The following is a 19,943-nucleotide window of genomic DNA, read 5'->3' as shown; positions in this document are numbered from 1 at the left end:
GCGGCCGCTCTAGCCCACTCAGCCGCCACCAGCGAGACGACACAACAGGAGCGACTGTCACATGACGGTCTCGCACGCCTTGCCCTCCGCCCCGCCCCTCGCGAAGGAGCGCTGCCAATGAGAGAGGCGCATGCCTGGCTCCGCCCCCTCGGCGGGGCCCGCAGCGCCGCCCCAGTGCGCCTGCGCGCAGGTGGGATTGGCCTGGCGGCGTTGTACCCTGGGCAGGTGTGTGCGGGGCTGCGGTCCCGAGCGGGAGACGCGGATTGCAGGTACGGGGCGGGCTCGGCTGTCCGTGCTTGGGTTTGCATCCCTCCCCTCCTGTCGTCCAGGCCACAGTGTGCCGTCCTCTCCTTGTGTCGCCTTGTGTCTTTGTGCCATCCTTCCTTTGTAAAATCCCGGCTTCTTGGCAGCGTCGTCACGGCCCTCCCAGCGTTCGCGGTACCTGCATTCCCCTGGGGTCCGCTCTGACAGCCACCATCCACGCCTGCTGATTCCCGATTGCGCCTCTCATCTTCCGTCCTTGCACCCAGTGGGGTCCCCGAGCCCCCTTCAGTGCCATGGGCAGTGCCAGGATCCCAGCTGTCCCCACCAGCCCCTGGGTAGCACATCCGGGAGGTGCGTGTCTGGTGACAGGCGCAGTGGCATGGGAGGGCTCCTGTGCTGGGTAACCGTGCCACTCTCTTGCATCCAGTCATCTTCATGCCCTCCTCACGGTCACCCTCCTCCTAACCCAGCTGGCTACCTTGGCCATTCCCGGAGTGTTGTCATATTCCTGGCTTCTGTCTACACAAGAGCTACTGTGTCACTGTACCTTAGGGGGTTGTCGCTGTCCCGCAGCGATGGACTTGGTGCACGGAGCCGATAATAACACGCGTGGACCTTGACTGATGGTCAAAGCCGAAGTTTATTAGTGGCATCAGACTTTATACACTGAGGGTCATATGGGATAAGGGAGGAAGTATTGAGCTCATCAACAAAACCCCGTAACAGTTTCTATGTCTTTGGAAATCCTTTTGTCTTGTATATTCCACCAAGTGTTCTCACACACATACTGTCCATTCAACTGTTCTTTTTTTTTTTTAAGATTTATTTATTTATTGGAAAGTCAGATATACAGAGAGGAAGATCTTCGGTCCGATGATTCACTCCCCAAGTGAGCGCAGGATCTAGGAACTTCTTCCGGGTATTTCACACGAGTGCGGGGTCCCAAAGCTTTGGACCATCCTCAACTGCTTTCCCAGGCCACAAGCAAGGAGCTAAGCTGAATGGGAAGTGGAGCTGCCAGGATTAGAACCGGTGCCCATCTGGGATCCTGGCGCGTTCAAGGCAAGGACTTTAGCTGCTAGGCCATGCTGCTGGGTCCCATTCAACTGTTCTTATACAAATGATATCCAATCAAGTATACAAACAGTAGTCATTTGGTTGTTCTCATGCAAATATTATCCAATCAACTGTAATCCTGTGCTCGCTGACCTTTTAGGGTCACAATGTCCTCCTACAGGGGGTGACGACCTGTCAGCCATCATTACTCTTGAGTCCTTCTTTCCTTACCTGGCTGGGTGGAGGGACCTCCACCCTCAAAAATGAAGATGAGGGGGTGTTGGGGGACATTCTAGGGTTAGCAGAGACCCTCCCTGGCCTTCTAGTATTGGAGGTACAGAGGGATGAGACACCCCTGTCCCCCCACACACACACTTCGGCTGAGCCTTTGTTCCTGACACTCCAGGGAGAGGTGAGGCTCTCACTGGGCTTGCTCTGGGAAGGCAGGGAGCCCAGAGGTAAGCAGCCAGAATACCCTGACCCACCTTGGTCCTGGCCCCAGGTGCTTAAAACCTGCGTGAGCTGGGGCTGGTGACTTCCTTGGGCCTCCCTCACTGCATCTCAGCATAATGGAAACAAGCCATTCGCAAGACGGATATTTCTTTATTATTATTATTATTATTTTTTAATTGGAAAGGCAGATTTACAGAGAGAAGGAGAGACAGAAAGATCTTCCATCCACTGGTTCACTCGCCAAATGTCCATGATGGGTGGAGTTGAGCCAATCCAAAGCCAAAAGGCTCGTCTAGGTCTCTCACACTGATGTAGGGTCCAAAGGTTTTGTGTCATCCTCCACCTCTTTCCCAAGCCACAAGCAGGGAGCTGCAAGGGAAATGGAGCAGCTGAGACACAAACCAGCACACATATGGGATCCCGACACTTACAAGGGGAGGATTAACTAATTAAACCATCATGCTGGACCCTCAACAAATACTTCTTAAGCATGAGCCTCCAACCCGACACTGCTGGGCGCTAGGGATGTGTCTGAGCTCCAAGCCCTGCAGGGTTTTCCATTGTCACGGTGGGGGGGGGGGGCGGGGTGAGAGACAGTGGGCAAACAGGTAAGTAGAGGATCTGATACAGTCAGAGGTGGAGGGGACGTACCCGGACAGGGATGTATGGAGTTTGTGTCACCTACTGGGTCACTTCCCAGGTGCCCACAAAAGCCAGGATGAGTCAGAATCCTAGAAGTCAACTCCCGATCTCCCATGGCAGAGGGATAGGAGGGGAGCAAGGGCACCTGGAATCTGAGCCACCCTCTGCAAAGGTATGCAGTAGCCAGGAAATTCCATTGGAAAGGGCCATTTGTTTTATTTTTCTTGGAAAGGCAGATTTACAGAGAGAAAGGGAGACAAAGATCTTCCATCCACTTTTTTACTCCCCAAATGGCCACAACGGCTAGAGCTGCGCTGGTCCAAAGTCAGGAGCCAGGTGCTTCTGCTGCGTCTCCCGTGTGGGTGTATGAAGAATGGTGAGGCAGAGTGCAAAGGGACTTGGGGTTACAGGCTGGGGTCAGAGCATGCTTGGAACAGTTAAGCCACAGCCCAGAGGTCCCTTCCTGATGGTGGACAAGAACTGAGTACCCAAGGCTGAGGGTGTGAGAGGCCTGGTGAGCTGTGGGACAGACGGGGCCTGAGCAGAGTAGAGCCACTGCAGGATTTGGAGTGCACAGAGATGTCAGTGCCTCCCTCGGAACTTCTGCTGGGGATGGACTGGCAGCTGTGGGGGAAGGCAAGCCAGCATCATCTGCCTCCAGCCACATTCTTACATCCTTTCTGTTTGAAGCAAGCTGCAGACCCCCGTCAGAGATGTGGGGTGGAGACCATACAGGAGGGACTCTACGTCCATCGCCACAGGGTTCAGGTGCAGTCAGACCGGAAGGTTGGGCAGCCGCAGGTGCACAGAGCCCCAAGCTGGCCTGGGTTCAAATCCTAGCTGCAACGTTCGCCAGATGTGAGTGCCTTTTGCGGGGCAGCAGGGCCTTCCAAGGGACTGCTGTGGGAATGACCTGCACAACAGGCAGCCTGGCCTTGTCCTTCCCACCCCCACTACCAATGCTTGTCCAGGCCCTGCCCCCTCCACTGTGGCTGGCTGGTTTCTCTCTCTCTCTCTCTCTCTCTCTCTCTCTTTTTTTATTGGAAAGGCACATCTACAGAAAAGGAGAGACAAAGCTTGTCCATCCACTGGTTTCCTCCCCAGGTGGCCTCAATCGCCGGAGCTGAGCCAAAGCCAGGAGCTTCTTCCAGATCTCTCATGTGGGTGCAGGGTCCAAGGCTCTGGACCATCCTCTACTGCTTTCCCAGGCCACAGGCAGGGAGCTGGATGGGAAGTGGAGCAACCGGGACACAAACCCGGTGCCCATGTGGGATCCTGACATTTGAAGGGAGAGGATTAGCTAATTGAGCCATCGCACCGGGTCCAGCTAGGTCTTTCACCAGACACATTGAAGGGAGATGCACCCTGATTTAGTGTGCCTCTTTGTTGACCCCTGAACTGACGCAAGCGTGCACTGTCCTGGCGCAGAAGCAAGTTCTGGGTTCACATTCCCACTGCCTGGCCAAGACCCCGGCACCTGCACAGGATGATCCCCCGCCCGAGGCTGTCCCCTTGCCTGGGAAATGGGGCTCTTAGCGTTCAGGCTTGGCCTGTGATTTCCTTTGAGATTTTTTTTTTTTTTTTAAGAATTAATGGGTTGCTTGATTTGAAAGGCAAAGTGACAGATTTTGCATTGCTGGTTCACACCCCAGATGGCCCAAGAGCCAGGACTGGACCGGGCTAAAGGCAAGAGCTTGTTTGACATCTCCAGCCTGCATGTTGGGACCGTCCTTCGTGGCCTTCCCAGAAACCTCAGCGGGAGCTGACTGGAAGCAGCATCATAAGTGGTGCCAGCGCCACTCTCATTTTTATTTTGTATTTACTTAAAAGAGACCAAAATCTTGCATCCCCTGGTTCACTCCCCAAAAGCATGCAATAATAGCTAAGCCAGGCCTGCAGCCCATGGGGCAAAGGTACCTGACACCTCCATCGCTAGGACAGGGCTTGTCATTGATCAGGTGCTAGCTAGACGTTAGTCACTAACCCCGAGCACCTCATCTGTGCTGCCCCTACACTCAGCCAGCACAGTGGTAACTGAGGTGGGCCAGCCCTTCCCTCAGAGGGCTGCCCGTCCAGTGGAAAAGACCAGCAGATGGTGGGCACCCAGAGGGGTGAGATGCCTAGCCAGTCTGGAGGGTCAGGAGAGCTTCCTGGAGGAGATGGCACATGATCGGGTAAGGTGGCGAGGAGGATGGCTAGAGTGGGGAACGGGGAATTAGGGAAGTCTTCTTGGAGGAGGTGGCATCCAGGCTGAGACCTGGCAGTGGGAACCTGGAGGAGGAGGAGTGGGGACCACGGGATCCCCAGAGGTGGTGCTCAGGGTAGAGGGCTTTGAGTTCAGAGAGGGGATCTGAAGCCATGATGGTAAGCGCAGAATATCTGTGAGTTCTGTCCACAGAAGGCGCAGTAGAGCAAGGTAAGAAGTTTGTGCTTTGGTGTGAGGTCAGTGCCGGAGGGCTGTGGAAGGGTTCTGAGTAGGCATGACACAGTTTAGGTTTTTTTTTTTTTTAAGTGCCATGCAGAAGTATTCACCATTTGTGGTTAAGAGGGGTTTGTAACCTATTTCAGTTTTTGCCATTCTTTACTTGAAAGGCAAAGAGGGAAACAAGAATCAGGGCTGGGCCAAAGCCAAGAGCCTGGAACTCCATGCGGGTCTCCCGCACGGGTGGCCACACCCCAAGTACTGCAGCCACCCCCTGCTGTATCCTGGAGTGGACATTAAGGAAAAGCTGGGTTTCCACTTCCTGCCCCCCCCAGCCGACTGACCCTTGCACCAAGTCCCCACCCCTCCTTGCTTTTCTGCCTCAGGCACCTTCTCTTCCTGGGAAGGGCATCTAGCCATTCAAATAAAGGATCTGCTTCTAAGAACAAAAACAGTTTGCAGCACCCGTGTTCTGCTTTGTGTAGCCTTTGCTTCCACAGCAACAGGGAAACCTCAGCTCCTTCCAGGGACCATTTCCACACGCAGCCACTGGGAGGCGCACAGCACCACCACCCGGTGCCACCTGCAGCCTCCTCCTAGACTCCAGCCAACCGTGGCTCTGACAGGCTAGGATGCCCCCAGCCGGGGATAACATCTGCTTGTCATCTAAAGTCCTCAAAGAAGGCTGAGCCTTGGAGCTAGAGGAGGGAGTCAGACACAGACTTAGTTCCCTGAGGGAGTTTATTCACTGCTGTGAAAGTGTCCTGGGGGGCCCGACACTTTGGTAGTCTAAAGTCCTTACTTTGAGCATGCCAGGATCCCTTATAGATGCCAGTTCTAATCCCAGCAGCCATGCTTCCCATCCAGCTCCCTGCTTGTGGCCTGGGAAAGCAGTTGAGGACGGCCCAAAGCCTTGGGACCCTGTACCCGTGCAGGAGACCCAGAAGAGGCTCCAGGCTCCTGACTTTGGATCGGCTCGGCTCTGGCCATTGAGGCCGCTTGGGGAGTAAATCAGTGGACAGAAGATCTTCCTGTCTGTCTCTCCTGCTTTTTATATAACTGACTTTCCAATAAAATAAAGAAAGAAAGAAATCTTAAAAAAAAAAAAAAGAAGGAAAAGAAAGTGTCCTGGGGCCATATGACTCTCACCCACAACAGGTGTGCCTGACATCTGCCTGCCACGAGCCATCTTGTTGACCCCTCTGCAATATTTTGATGATGATGACTTTGGAGTGTAAAGATTTATTTATTTTCAGACCTGGCGCCATGGCCTGGCAGCTAAAGTCCTCGCCTTGAACGTGCCAGGATACCATATGGGCACCGGTTCTAATCCCAGCAGCTCCACTTCCCATCCAGCTCCCTGCTTGTGGCCTGGGAAAGCAGTCAAGGACGGCCCAAAGCCTTGGGACCCTGTACCCACATGGGAGACCTGGAAGAGATTCCTGGCTCCCGGCTTCGGATCGGCACAGCACCGGCCATTGCGCTCACTTGGGGAGTGAATCATTGGACGGGAGATCTTCCTCTCTGTCTCTCCTCTCTGTATATCTGACTTTGTAATGAAAATAAATAAATCTTTAAAAAAAGAGATTTATTTATTTTGGGACTGGAACAGTGGTTCAACTAGCTAATTCTCCACTCTGGGATACCAGTACTCTGTATGGGCACCAGTTTATGTCCCAGCTGCCCCACTTTCCCTCCATCTCCCCACTTATGATCTGAGAAAGCAGTGGAGGATCGCCCAAGTCCTTGGGCCCCTGTACCCACATGGAATACCCAGAGGAGGCTCTTGGCTGCTGGCTTCAGATTGGCTCAACTCTGTCTGTGGCAGCTATTTGCGTTGTAAACCAGCAGATGAAAGATCTGTCTTTCCTTTCTCTGTAAATTTGTCTTTCAAATAATTTTTTCTTTCCTTTTCTTTTTCGCTTTTTAAACTTATTTATTTATTTGTGTTATTTGGAAGTCAGATAAAAGAGAGGAGGAGCAACAGAGAGGAAGATCATCTGTCCATTGACTTACTCCCCAGGTGTCTGAAACAGCCAGAGCTGAACCGATCTGAAACCAGGAGCCTGGAGCTTTTTCCAGGTCTCCCATGTGGGTACGGGGTCTCAAGGCTTTGGGCTGTCCTTGACTGCTATCCCAGGCCACAAGCAGGGAGCTGGATGGGAAGCATGGCTACTGGGATTAGAACCAGCACCCTTCTGGGATCCCAGCATGTGCAAGGTGAGGACTTTCACTGCTAGGCTACTGTACCAGAACTTATAATTTTTTTTTATTTATTTCAAGGAGAGAATGGCAGAGATAGAGAGAGAGATCTTCCATCCTCTGGTTCCATCCCCCAGATGGCCGCAAGGGCCCAGGCACAGGGTAGCCTGAAGCCAGGACTTGCAACACCGTCCAGGTCTCCAGTGTAGGTAGCAGTGGCCTAAGCACTAGGGTTGCTTTCTGCTGCGTTCCCAGGCGCATTAACAGGGGGCTGCATGAGAAGTGGAGCAGCCAGCACTGTGACACGGGATGCCAGTGTCACAGGAGGTGGCTTAACTCATTGCACCACAAGGCTGGCCCCACAGTCGGTATTCTGAATTATCTCTCAGCACAGAGAATGCATGTGTGGCTCCAAAGAGGGGGGTCTGAGGCTGGGGCCATGGGACTCTGAAACCTTACTCCACCTCCTGATGGGTCTAAGATGGGAGGAGGCCAGTGGGGCTCAGAGAAGATCACCCCCTCCAGCCCTCATCGAAGGTCCCTGGGCAAGAATATAGCAAAGGTGGACCTTGACCCCTTCTGTCTCAGCCACTGCCAGTGGAGGAAAGGTCAGATCCTGCAGGGCTGAGCAGCCGGGAACTGACCAGCACATGTCCCCGCAGCCACAGCACCATCTTCCTCTTTGGTGGTGTGCAGGGTCGCACGCACTGGGAACTTGGGTTTCCTGTGGGCTGGGAGTGGGTGGTGCTTTCTGGCCTGGGTGCACCTCGTGTTGCTGAACAAGCAGAACGCAGGGTCTGGGTGCTGGTACGCTGGAGCTCTGGGGTTCTGGGGGCAGGGGCTGGGTCCCAGCTGCCTGGGCCCACCCTGCCCTGCTCCCCCTGCAGGAAGCTAGAACTGAGGGCGGAACCAGGCCCCAAACCCGCACACTCTGATATGCAATGCTGTAATGAACCACCTCTTGTCTTTACTGCTATGACATATACCCACCGTTGTTAGGCCTTAGAAACAGTCTTGCTTATTTGAAAGGGAGAGGGACAGAAAGATCTCCCATCTGCTACTTCACTGTCCAAATTGCCACTACTTTGGCAACTTCTCAGGTGTGCTAGCAGGGAGCTGGACGGGAAATGCAACAGCCACTGGCTCAGTAAGGGGCAGCTTAGGAGGCCATGTGGAGGCCCCCGTAGACACCGAGGGCCACCCTACCACAGACTCAGAAGCTGAAAATCACAGAAACATGATTGTCCAACACAGGCGTCTTCAGTCAAGATGTCAGCAGGATAGTGCCAGGCCTCATTCCCTCTTCCTGGGGACTCCGGGCGCCCCTGAGCTGCTCCAGCCACCTCCCCTGCTCTCTGCTCGCCTGAGCACATGGCCACAGGTGTGTTTCTTCAGAGTGCGGCCTGGTTCGAATCTCCCAGGAGATTCTGACCTCAGGCTCTGAAATGCGACCATCCCTGCAGATCAGCTCACACGTGCACACCAGCACCCCACATCAGACAATGCCTTTGTGGAGGACAGTGCCTTTCAGTCCACGTGGCACCCGAGGCTGGGACTGTACCCTGCACCCATGACTCTTGCCTAATCACCCGATTCCGCATGGGCCTGCAGGCTCTGCCCCGTGACCCTCCAGCACCCGCCCCAATGGATACACACCTCATCTGGCCCAGCCACATTCCCACCTCAGCCTTGGCAACCCCTGTCCCTCTTACCTAATGACCATCCCACCCGCTGCCCTTTCTCTCGGAAGTACCTGCTACCTTCTGACACATCCACGAATGGACTTGCTTGCTCCCCGTCTTCCTCACGCCTGCTTTGGCTCACGCATCCCTGGTCTCTGCCATACTGGGTGACCCATCAGTATCTGGAGAGACATGCTTGATGACCATGGTCACCATGCCCATTTTACAGATGGGGAGGCTGAGGACGGAGGTCACTACGGCAAGGTCCAGCAACCACACAAGTGCCGAAGGTCAGGTTCACTCGCAGGTATCTGGCCCCAGTCGCCCCCGGCACTAACCACCTCCCCAGTGCCACCTGAAGCCCCACCCTCTTTTTCCCCCCACGCTTTATGTGTATTGCTTTGATGATAATAAAAACCCACAATTACAGGCTCAGAACTGCTGGGCATTTGAAAGCTGAAAGGCCACTTGGGCTGGGACAGCCTGTCCACTCCCACAGTTCTCCGGGTCCTGGCCACTCAGATATCTGGATTCATCCTAGCGTTATGCCACCCACTGTGGCAACCCCAGATTCCTAAATAAGCACTCCTTGCCAATGCCTTCAGAATGAAACCAAGTTCAGCTCGGCCTACCGCGCCGGCCTCATGGTCAGCATCCTGCAAGACTGGCGCCTGTTCCTCCTGCTGACCCCAGAGGCCACTCTTGCTGAAGGTGTTTCTTCATCCCCCATAATGGCGTAGGGGGTTATCGCAGGCTCTGAACTGGACGGTCTGGGCTCCAACACTCACTGGTGATGACAGTTCTCTAAGTTAGCCTTTACAAACAGGGCTGGATCTTGGGATGAGGAGGGAACCTAGCCCTCTTTTGCTTTAGTCTTTTTTTTTTTTTTCAAAGATTTATTTATTTTTATTGGAAAGTCAGATACACAGAGAGGAGGAGAGACAAAGAGGAAGATCTTCCATTCGATGATTCACTCCCAAAGTGATCACAACAGTTGAAGCTGAGCCAATCCAAAGCCAGGAACTTCTTCTGGGTCTCCCACATGGGTACAGGGTCCCAAGGCTTTGGGCCGTCCTCAACTGCCTTCCCAGGACAGAAGCAGGGAGCTGGATGAGATGCGGGGCTGCCAGAACACAAACCAGTGCCCACATGGGATCCCAGCACATGCAAGGCGAGGACTTTAGCCACTAGGCTACTCTGCCAGTCCCTGCAGTTTTCTTTTAAATAGTAATTAAAAAAAAATTATTGGAAAGGCAGATTTACAGAGAGGAGGAGAGATAAGGAAAGAAAGATCTTCCAGCTGCTGGTTCACTCCCAAATGGCTACAGCAGCTGGAGCTGAGCTGATCAGATTGCAGAAGCCTGGAGCTTTCTCCAGATTTCCCACATGGGTACAAGAGCCCAAGGACTTGGTCCATCCTTCACTGCTTTCCCCAGCCACAAACAGGGAGCTGGATAGGAGATGGAGCAGCCAGGGCAGGAACTGGCACCCATATGGGATTTTGCACTTGCAGGCAGAAAGTTAACCTGTTGAGCCATCACAGCAGCCCCTGGAATTTTCTTTTTGAAAATCCCAAAAAGACAACAAAGTCCTGATTCATTTGAAAAAAACTCTTCGTTTGTTGTTTATTGATGATGTATTTGAAAGGCACAGAGAGATCCCCCTTTGTGCCAACAACAGAGCAGGGAGACTGGAGCTTGAAACTTAAGGCTGGTCTCTAGATGCTTGGACCTGGTGCCTCCTAGAGAGTGCATAAACAGGAAGCTGGGAGCCAGGACTTTTACTCAGCCACTGGGATACCGGGCTGTGGGCCTCCCAAGCCCTTCTTAACCACTGTGCCAAGTGACCCAGTTTTTCAGAATTAAAAAAAAGGGGGGGGGTCTTTTAACAAAAGCAGTTCTGACACCCCCCACCTCCCTACAGGCAGTTGCATTTTCTGCGGCTGCTTCCCAGGGTGAGGTGGGTCTGATGGGGAGTTGGGGGAACACACACACCTGAGGCCACATGGGATCAGCAGGTGCTGACTCAAGGTCTCCACCAAGCCCCCCCCCCCGCCCCCGCCAGCCGGCTTCACTCTTTTTTGGTGGCATGGGAGGGTCTCCCACTTCTCTCAGCTGTGACCATAAAGCCTGATGGGGAGATGGAAGTTAGGACCCAGAAGCAGGGATCTAAAAAAAAAAAGATTAAATATGGTTTCATCCCTATTCAAATATCAGTTGGCTTAAAAAAAACCATGCAGTCAGACGATCAGAGAAAATCCTCCATGGCTCCCCTCGCCCTTCTCTCCTACCCCACAGCGTGGGCTCTGCCTTCTGTCCACCCTGCCACTGTGTTTCTCCATCCCATTATTCAGCCTTGTGTAAGCGACCTCATTATCATGTGTACGTTTATGTTTTTGACTAGGAAATACATGCCCATGGTGCAAAACCCACGAGGTCGGTGGACAAGAGAAAGGGGTGGGGCCACTTTCTCTCGTCATCTGGGGCCTCCCTGCCTTACAGGGGTGTTGCAAGGGGGCAGGACGGCAAGCCTATCCCCAGCCCACTCCTGACTGTACATCGGTTCCCCCTGCCCCTGCCACCTCGCTGCAGAGAGCCGGGGCCCAGGCGTGCACTGCGCAGGCTCCGCTGCAGTGGGCAGGGCTTTGTCCGGACCCGCCTCCTCCCGCCTCCCGCCCCTGTTGAGCCTGTTGGGGCAGAAGCTGGGGCCCCACCGAGGTAGCAGCAGCTGCACGCCAGGAGTAAGACGAGCACCCCCCCCCCGCGGGCGGAGGTGGCAGGGAGCTGGGAGGTGACCAGGGAAGCGGGATGGACAGAATGGGTCGAGGGGGTGGCTGGGAGGCTCCGATGGTTCCGGGCTGGCTGGTCAGACGGCTACCTGGGTACCAGGCACCTGGTAGAGGTACCCACGCCGCGGAGTAGGAACAGGCGCAATGAGGAGCCACAAGGACCTCAGCCGGGGCTTGTCCAAAAGGGAGCTCGGAAGAATGGAAGGGGGTGTGGAGGGGAGCAGGGAGGATGCCCTGAAGGAATGGGAAGAAAGCAGAGGGGTTGGGGCGGGTGGCATTACAAAATCTTTGCTGACTAGCAGTTGTCAGGTTCCTCCTTTAAGGGTATCAGGCCTGGGTGCCAGTGGCCCTCGTGCTCATGAGCTCCCGGGGTGCCATCTGTCCCCGGGCCCCCAAGCACCCCACACGGTGCCTGTTTTTGTTCCGTAGCTGGGAGACCCCAACACACCCACCTTCCTTGCCTGAGCCCCAGGGATTCCCCCATCCACCAGGACAAGATGAAACCTAAACTGATGTACCAGGAGGTAAGTGGGTGGGGGGCTGGGGGGAGTGCTGGGGGCAGAGGACAGAGAAAGGACACCCTTCAGCCAACGTCCTCCCCCGTCACCACCCTCGCTCCTGGCCCCGCAGCTGAAAGTGCCCTCTGAGGACCCTGCCAGCGAGCTGGCCATCAGTGAGCTTGAGGCATGGAAGGCTGCGGAGAAGGTAAGGGCTGTCCACCGCCTCCAGTCTGTCTCAAGGACTGGCTGGAGCACCCCCTACCAATTGACCCCCTTGTCCTCCCCGACAGAAAGCCCGCTGGGTCCTGCTGGTCCTCATCCTGGCTGTGGTGGGCTTCGGGGCCCTGATGACTCAGCTCTTTCTCTGGGAATACGGAGACTTACACCTCTTTGGGCCCAACCAGCGTCCTGCCCCCTGCTATGACCCTTGCGAGTAAGTGGGGAAGGGTGGGGAGGTGGGGACCCAGGGAGCAGGCACGCACTGAGCACTCCACTCCACCACACCCAGTGCAGTGACAGATCTAGAAGGTTGCCCACCCCCACCCCCAGGCCCTGTTTCCATGGCAGCCACAGCGTCATCATCCCTCCTGGTCTGTAAACGGACCGGCATGCTCACAGGCTCTTCCACCCACCCGCATGCACAGACACATACAGGCACACAGACTCATGGGAACAGGTGCCCAGGGCCGGCACAGCCTCCACAGGGTCAGAGTCCTCTGCCCCTGTGGCTGACCACCCCCCAAACCCCACCCGTCCCCCAGGGCAGTGCTGGTGGAGAGCATTCCCCAGGGCCTGGACTTCCCCAATGCCTCCACAAGCAACCCGTCCACCAGCCAGGCCTGGCTAGGCCTGCTCGCCGGCGCCCACAGCAGCCTGGACATCGCCTCCTTCTACTGGACCCTCACCAACAATGACACCCGCACGCAGGAACCTTCCGCCCAGCAGGTACCTGGAAATGGAGAAGGGGATGGTGGAGGGATGAAGGGGTGGCAGGTGGGCGTGTCCTACAAGTGTTTGGAAGTAAGTTTTTTTTTCTTTTAAGATTTATTTGCTTTCATGGAAAGGCAGATTTACAGAGAAAAGGAGATGCAGAAAGATCTCCATCCACAAGTTCAATCCCCAAATAACCACAATAGCCGGAGCTCTGAAGCCAAGAGCCAAGAGCTGCTTTTGGGTCTCCCACGTGGGTGCAGGGTTCCAAGGCTTGGGGCCATCCTCCGCTGCTTTCCCAGGTCACAATCAGGGAGCTGGTTTGGAAGTGGAACAACCAGGACACAAACTGGCACCCATTGGGATGCCGCACCTGGAGGTAGACGATTAGCTAGTTGAACCATTGTGCCAGCCCCAGAAACAGCTATTTTCACAGGACCCTCTGGGCCGGGGATATTTGTCATGATCTTCTAGAAGCCCCAGACATTGGGGCTTGGTTACGAAGGATGAGATGAGACCAACAGGTGTCAGGCGTCCACAAGCTGCCCTTGATAAAGAAATGCAAGAAACAGAGCTCACGCAGGACATGTGACCTCACACGGGTCCCTGTTCCTTTCAGGCTGCGGTGGGACCCTCAGTAAAATGGGGCCAACAGATCCGCACAGATCTTAGCCCATAGAGCTAAGGTCTTAGCAGCTAGAGCCGGCCTTCTGTAGGCAAGGCCAGTTGCCTTGTCCTCTTCATACAAGCCTAAAAACACAGAAGAGTTTCAGGAAAGGCACGGCTTGCCAGAGGGGCAAGCTAGCCCTGGCCACTGGAAACTGCAGTGGAGTCTTTCTGATTTTTTCTCCCGCTGGCCTTTGTTGGGGGCCAAGGGGACTTAAAATGTGGGACCCCAGCAGGGTTGCTAAAGCTCGACCTATGAACAATAGTGGTGAAAGTTAAAGCACACGGGAGCAACCACTCTCTGCCACCTCCCTGGCCGGTGGCTGCAGGCTCGCAGGTGCACTGATACACAATCCAGGTTCAAATCCTTGCCTGGGCTGACTTCTCCTGCTGTGGCCTTGTCCGTGGCATGGGGACGGTGAGCAGAGACCAGCTCACAGCCTGCCTCATCGCTGTGCGAATTCAGCAGCCATGGGAGGCCTGCAGGGGTACATGGGCCACAGCAGCAACTGGCTGTCACAGCCCTGGCATCATGCAATGGAATCTTCCTGGAGCCCTCCCCTACCCCTGGCCTGAGCCCCACCACCAACATCCGGGTGGTACTTAAAGGTGCATGCCCCAACACTGCTGATGCTGAATCTTGGGACACTCCCATCACGTGTCAGAGCACCTGAGCTTGAGTTGCAGCAACTCTCCTGGTCACACCTGCTTGCTAATGGGGACCATGCAGGCTGCAGCTGATGGCTTGGGGCACTGAATCCTGGTTTCTGGCCTCCTGGGATTTGGCCTGGCCTGGCTCTAGAAGTTACAGGCCAGTTGGATGATTGATATTTCCATCTCACTGGCTCCCTCTGCCTTTCAAATAAATAACTGTAAAATCTGGGGAAAAAAAATAAAAGGCCTGGGTAGGGGTCCCAGTGTGTGCGAGCATGACAAAGCAGCTGAAGCTGCAATGTTATAATCTATAGAGACGGCAGCTCCCAGAGGCCACTGCAGCCCCATTGGTAGTCAGTGCCATGTGGGGCTGGAGCGTGGCCTGCCCAGCCCCTCAGACCTTCCCCATCCCTGCAGGGCGAGGAGGTCCTACAACAGCTGCAGAGTCTGGCACCGCGGGGCGTGAAGGTGCGCATTGCTGTGAGCAAGCCCAGTGGGCCGCAGCCACAAGCCGACCTGCAGGCCATGCTGCAGAGTGGTGAGCTGGGGGCGGCAACGGCCAGCCGTGGTGGTGGTGGTGGGTGGGACTCTTGGTCCTGGTGCTGCCCAAACTGATCCCTGACCTCGGCCCCTGTCCATTGCAGGCGCCCAGGTCCGCATGGTGGACATGCAGAAGCTGACTCACGGCATCCTGCACACCAAGTTCTGGGTGGTGGACCAGACCCACTTCTACCTGGGCAGTGCCAACATGGACTGGCGCTCACTGACCCAGGTCTGCCTGCACAGCCCGCCCACCAGCCCACCCAAGCCCCCGCCCCCACCTCCACAGAACATCATTCTTCAATTCCAGCATCCTCTTTACCCAAGGCTGCCTCCCTACACACTCCCCATGGAGCCCAGCTGGCAGCTTCCAGCCCCTCAGCAGCCCTGTCCAGGGTGATGCTGGGACCCTGAGGGTGACAGAAACGGACCTGTCACCCAGAGGGGTCAGGGGGAGGAGGCATAGGCTGAGGGGTCTGAGCTGTGAAGGGGAAGCCTGGAGGCTGGTAGAAGCCCAGAGGAGGTGGTGATGCCTCTGCTGTCTGGGAGCAGCCTGGGCAGGAATGTGAAAGTACATTATTCATTTTCTCAGACGTTTGCCCAGGCCCCTGATCCTGCCCACTCTAACTGCGATTGACACATCCCTGATGTCTGCCCTCCCGGCCCCATGGAAAGGCGGGCAAGTGTGTCACTAGCAAGAACCATGAGAGAAGCCCAAAGGACAGTGAGACCTCAGAGGAAGGCAAGGCAATCCAGGCAGCCTTCCTGTAGGAGGAAGCACATGTGACAAGAACCAAGATTGAGTCAGTTCTGACTCCATGGAGAAAAGAAGCAAGGTCCTGTGCAGGATCTAGGAGCTCTGGGGCTGTGGGAAGACTGCACAGTGTTCCCGTATTCAGAGCCGTCCCAGGACTTTAGACTGATTCAGGGACGTTAAGCAGGCAGCAGTGAGAGCCGGCAGGGGACATCCCTGTCTGCCTCCCACAGGAGCTCAGCTCCTCTCTCCCACAGGTGAAGGAGCTGGGCGTGGTCATGTACAATTGCAGCTGTCTGGCCCGCGATCTGACCAAAATCTTCGAGGCCTACTGGTTCCTGGGCCAGGCGGGCAGCTCCATCCCTGCCACCTGGCCCCGCTCCTATGACACCCGCTACAACCAGGAGACACCCATGGAGATCTGCCTCAACGGGACCCCTGCCCTGGCCTATCTGGCGGTGAGTCCCAGCTACACGCATGCCCGGGACCACAGACCATGATGCGTGGCCTCCATCAAGTTCAGACGGGGGAGTGGATCCCTGACCATCCTCCCTGACTGTCCACCCTTAGCTTCATCCATCTAAGAAATGGGTTTGTGGAGGTTTTCCACCTCTTCCAGCTTTGGTACAGCTGGGTTAGGGGCACCGAGCTCACTGTGTGCCAATGTGACCACAGGCAGCTCCATCAACTGGAATGAAAATCCCAGAGTGGCAGCCACTGGCTTGCTGTGGCTGCTGGATGGGTCAGCACAGGCAGCCACAGTTACTGTCCCGGGGGAGCACCATGCTGGCTGATGCCCGTTGCTAGTGCTTGATGCTCCAGACAGGCTATACTGGTGTTAGTTACTGGGGGTTTCTCAAAGCAGGGATGCCCCAAACCTCACAGAGGCACCCCAGAAGGGGAGCACCCTTCACCGAGGTCTTTGGCAACAAAGCTGTCCCCTGGGATCCCACCTGCTGAGCCTCTGTGTTTGTCCCGAGAGGCCTGGGGAGCTGAGCAGGGAGCCTGCTGTGGCAGCAGGTCCCCGAGAAGCCCAAGGTGGGAAGGCAGCAGATGCAGAGCCGAGGGGCTCAGTGCATCTGGAAGCCTCGTCAGAACCCAGGTCCCAGGGTAAAGCAGTGCTGACATCTCAAGATGAGTGCCAGTTCCAGTCCCCACTGCTCCATATCCAATCCAGCTTTCTGTTAAGGTACCTAAGAAAGCAGTGGAGGATGGCCGGAGTACTTTGGGCCCTGCCATTCATGTAGGTGACACAAGAGAAGTTCCTGGCTTTGACCTGGCCCCGGCCCAGCCCTGGCTGTTGTGGCCATGGGAGCCATGAGGCAGTGAATGGAATCTCTGACTCTTCCCATCTCTCTAATTTGGCCTTTGAAATAAAGACAAAAACCCTGGTTCCACGGCCTGGCACAGTAGCATAGCAGCTAAAGTCCTCGCCTTGCGCACCTGAGATCCCATATGGGTGCCATTTCTAATCCTGGCAGCCCCACTTCCCATCCAACTCCCTGCTGGAAAAGCAGTTGAGGACGGCCCAAAGCCTTGGGACCCTGCACTCACATGGGAGACCCAAGGCTCACATGCTCCAGGCTCCTGGCTTCGGATCGGCGCAGCACTGGCCATTGAGGCGAATCAGTAGACAGAAGATTTTTCTCTTTGTCTTTTCTCCTCTCTGTGTAGAGTCAGGATGCCCTGTGCTATGAGGCCCAAGAGTTTGCCTAAGTTCCCCGGCAAGGCTGTAGGTGCTGGACAGAGACTGGCAGCTGGATACCACAGCTGAGAGTATAGATCCTGGAACCAAAACACCTGAGGCCAGACCTTGGATCCTGTTACAAGCTGTGTGGCCTTAGGCAGGACGGTGACCCTCTCTGGGCTGTAATCTGTAGAGCAGCCTTAGTCTTTGTTCCTTTCCTTCACTGGCTCTTCTGTGACAATCCCCCTGGTAGTACATGTGTCTGTTTTGTCCATCCATATTGGAAAGGCTGAGTGACACAAAGAATCTCCCCTGTGTTGGCTCACGCCCAAAATGACCAGGTCTGGACCTGAAGCCACAAGCCTGGAACTCCATCCTGGTGTCCCGCGTGGGTGGCAGGTGCAAGTACTTGGTCCGTTTTGGTCCATGGTCTTCCCCAGAGGCTTTTTTTTTTTTTTTAAGATTTATTATCTTATTGGAAAGTCAGAAATCCAAAGAGGAAGAGAGACAGGAAGATCTTCTGTCCACTGAGTCACTACTCAGGTGGTCACAATGGCCAGGAGCTTCCTCCAGAAATCCCACGTGGGTGCAGGCTGCCAAGGCTTCAGGCTGTCCTCTAGGTGTGCTTTCCCAGGCCACAAGCAGGGAGCTGGATGGGAAGTGGAGTTGCCGGGACACGAACCAGTGCCCATATGGAATCCTGGCACTGGCAAGGCGAGGACTTTGGCCACTAAGCTACCGTGCTGAGCCTTCCCCAGCGTTTCAATGAGGTGTTGGATCCAAAACAGAGTCTCAGGAACTAGCGCCAGTGCCCAGCTGGTGGCTGCAGCTCAGTGCCATCCCCCTGTGGTGTGTCTTGACCAACCCCTTACCTTATATCCCTCACCCCAGAGTGCTCCCCCGCCACTGTGTCCAAGTGGCCGCACCCCAGACCTGAAGGCGCTGTTAAACGTGGTGGACAGTGCCCGGAGCTTCATCTACATTGCTGTCATGAACTACCTGCCCACCATGGAGTTCTCCCACCCGCGCAGGTACGGCTGGGCAGGTGGCAGAGTGGAGAAACAGGCAGGCAGGGGGCTTAGGGGACTCGGCGGGGGGGGGACGGGGAACAGGACACTTCATACAGGAAAGGGGAATGAGACTAAGAGGGACAGACAAGGATAAGGATAGCGGGGCTGGGGACAGAGGCAGGACACGCAGGATAAGGAGTTTGGGGGCAGGGCTAGACTTGGGATGTGGGGTGCCAGAGGGACGGAGCTAAAGTTTTTGAGTATACCGTGGCAGGGCTGGGGGTTGTGATTGAGGCTGAGAAGGGGGTGATGGGGTGTGGGGCTTGTACAAGGTAGAGGGACCGGAAAGCCAGCATCAGGAGGGGATGGGCCCAGGCATGGTTCCCCAGAGCGGAGACCCCAGCCATGCCCTGCACCCTGGCGCAGGTTCTGGCCGGCCATCGATGATGGGCTGCGGCGGGCTGCCTACGAGCGCAATGTCAAGGTGCGCCTGCTGGTCAGCTGCTGGGGCCACTCAGAACCGTCCATGCGCGCTTTCCTTCTCTCCCTGGCGGCCCTGCGTGACAACCACACCCATTCTGACATCCAGGTGGTAAGAGCTGTCATCCCCCCACAACCTCCCCACACACCCCTTCCCAGGACTGTGATCTGAGAGGTAGGTCCCGAGTGGGCAGGGCCTTGGAAAGGAAGTCCCAAGCTGGGGGGTTGGGGTGGCACAGGCTGGGGAGACAGCTGCCTCACATGGCCTGAGGGGCAAAGGGAAGGCTTTTCTGGAAAGGGAAGGCTTTTCTGTCTGTGGTGGTGCCAGGAGCTCCATGCTAGCCTCGGAGATTTCAGCATCCCAGAGCCCTGGACCCTGGGCCTCCCCACCTACCTCCCACCCTGCATCTCACACTCCTTCCGGTCCTCCCCTGCCCCCAGAAACTCTTCGTGGTCCCCGCGGATGAGGCCCAGGCCCGGATCCCGTACGCCCGCGTCAACCACAACAAGTACATGGTGACTGAGCGTGCCACCTACATCGGTGCGTGCTGGCCACTCCTGGGGTGGGCAGACGGGAGAAGTAGTGGGGTGTCCAGGCCTCCAGGGAGGGGACCCATCACCACGTGCACCATCCCCCTTCTCCACAGGAACCTCCAACTGGTCTGGCAGCTACTTCTTGGAGACCGCAGGTGCCTCACTGCTGGTGACGCAGAATGGCCGTGGAGGACTGCGGAGCCAGCTGGAAGCCGTGTTCCTGCGGGACTGGGACTCGCCTTACAGCCACGACCTCAGCACCTCAGCCGACAGTGTGGGCAACGCCTGCCGCCTGCTCTGAGGCTCCCTGGGGGCCCTGTGCCCACACCCCTGCTTCTCTGTGTCCTGGAGTACCTCCACAGGCTCACCCCACCCCACACTCCTGCCTCAACCGCTGTCCCCGCCGGCCTGATGCGGTGGCCCCAGGACCCAGCAGGGCTGGGGGAGGGATCAGCCCCCGAAGAAGTGGGGGTGCATGCTGGGCCCGGCTCCCGGACCCATCCCCCCTTTTCAGGGCCTGTGATTATAATAAGTAAATAACTTGTCTGTACAGCCTGTGGCCTGAGTGATGTGCAGTGGGTGTCACAGATAGCAGACAGCTGGCATGGGCCTCTGGTGGGAACACTGCAGTGCGTGTGACCACTGTGCCTTGGTATATACTGAGCCTGTCCTGTGATCC

General features: G+C 56.0%; 1 protein-coding gene across 6 annotated transcripts; it reads left to right on the top strand.

Annotated features, from left to right (window-relative positions):
- Positions 1-202: 202 nt before the first annotated feature.
- PLD3 (phospholipase D family member 3) lies at positions 203-19,814 on the top strand. Of its 6 annotated transcripts, none has more exons than XM_040976300.1 (13): positions 203-269; positions 8,951-9,011; positions 11,939-12,033; positions 12,140-12,214; positions 12,300-12,442; positions 12,771-12,954; positions 14,677-14,797; positions 14,904-15,031; positions 15,811-16,011; positions 18,132-18,271; positions 18,677-18,842; positions 19,172-19,271; positions 19,378-19,814. In XM_040976300.1, exons 2-13 carry the CDS (start codon positions 8,951-8,953, stop codon positions 19,563-19,565), a joined length of 1,602 nt encoding a protein of 533 aa, XP_040832234.1. In that variant the 5' UTR covers positions 203-269; the 3' UTR covers positions 19,566-19,814. The 6 variants fall into 6 exon arrangements, with proteins under 6 accessions (XP_040832234.1, XP_040832235.1, XP_040832238.1 ...); XM_040976301.1 differs by having other exon boundaries at positions 237-269; positions 8,951-9,028; XM_040976304.1 differs by lacking the exon at positions 8,951-9,011 and having other exon boundaries at positions 250-269.
- The last annotated feature ends 129 nt before the right edge of the window (positions 19,815-19,943 follow it).

Source organism: Ochotona curzoniae, unplaced genomic scaffold (genome assembly GCF_017591425.1).
Source record: "Ochotona curzoniae isolate NIBS_2020 unplaced genomic scaffold, NIBS_Ocur_1.0 contig_2699, whole genome shotgun sequence".
Lineage (NCBI taxonomy): Eukaryota > Metazoa > Chordata > Mammalia > Lagomorpha > Ochotonidae > Ochotona > Ochotona curzoniae.
This window is presented reverse-complemented; position numbering and strand designations above follow the sequence as displayed.

Coding starts and splice junctions, on each gene's coding strand:
- PLD3 (XM_040976300.1), top strand. CDS start 8,951: ATGGGGAGGCTGAGGACGGAGGTCACTACGGCAAGGTCCAGCAACCAC. Junction 9,012..11,938: donor CAACCACACAAGTGCCGAAG/GTCAGGTTCACT, acceptor TTTGTTCCGTAG/CTGGGAGACCCCAACACACC. Junction 15,032..15,810: donor ACTGGCGCTCACTGACCCAG/GTCTGCCTGCAC, acceptor TCTCTCCCACAG/GTGAAGGAGCTGGGCGTGGT.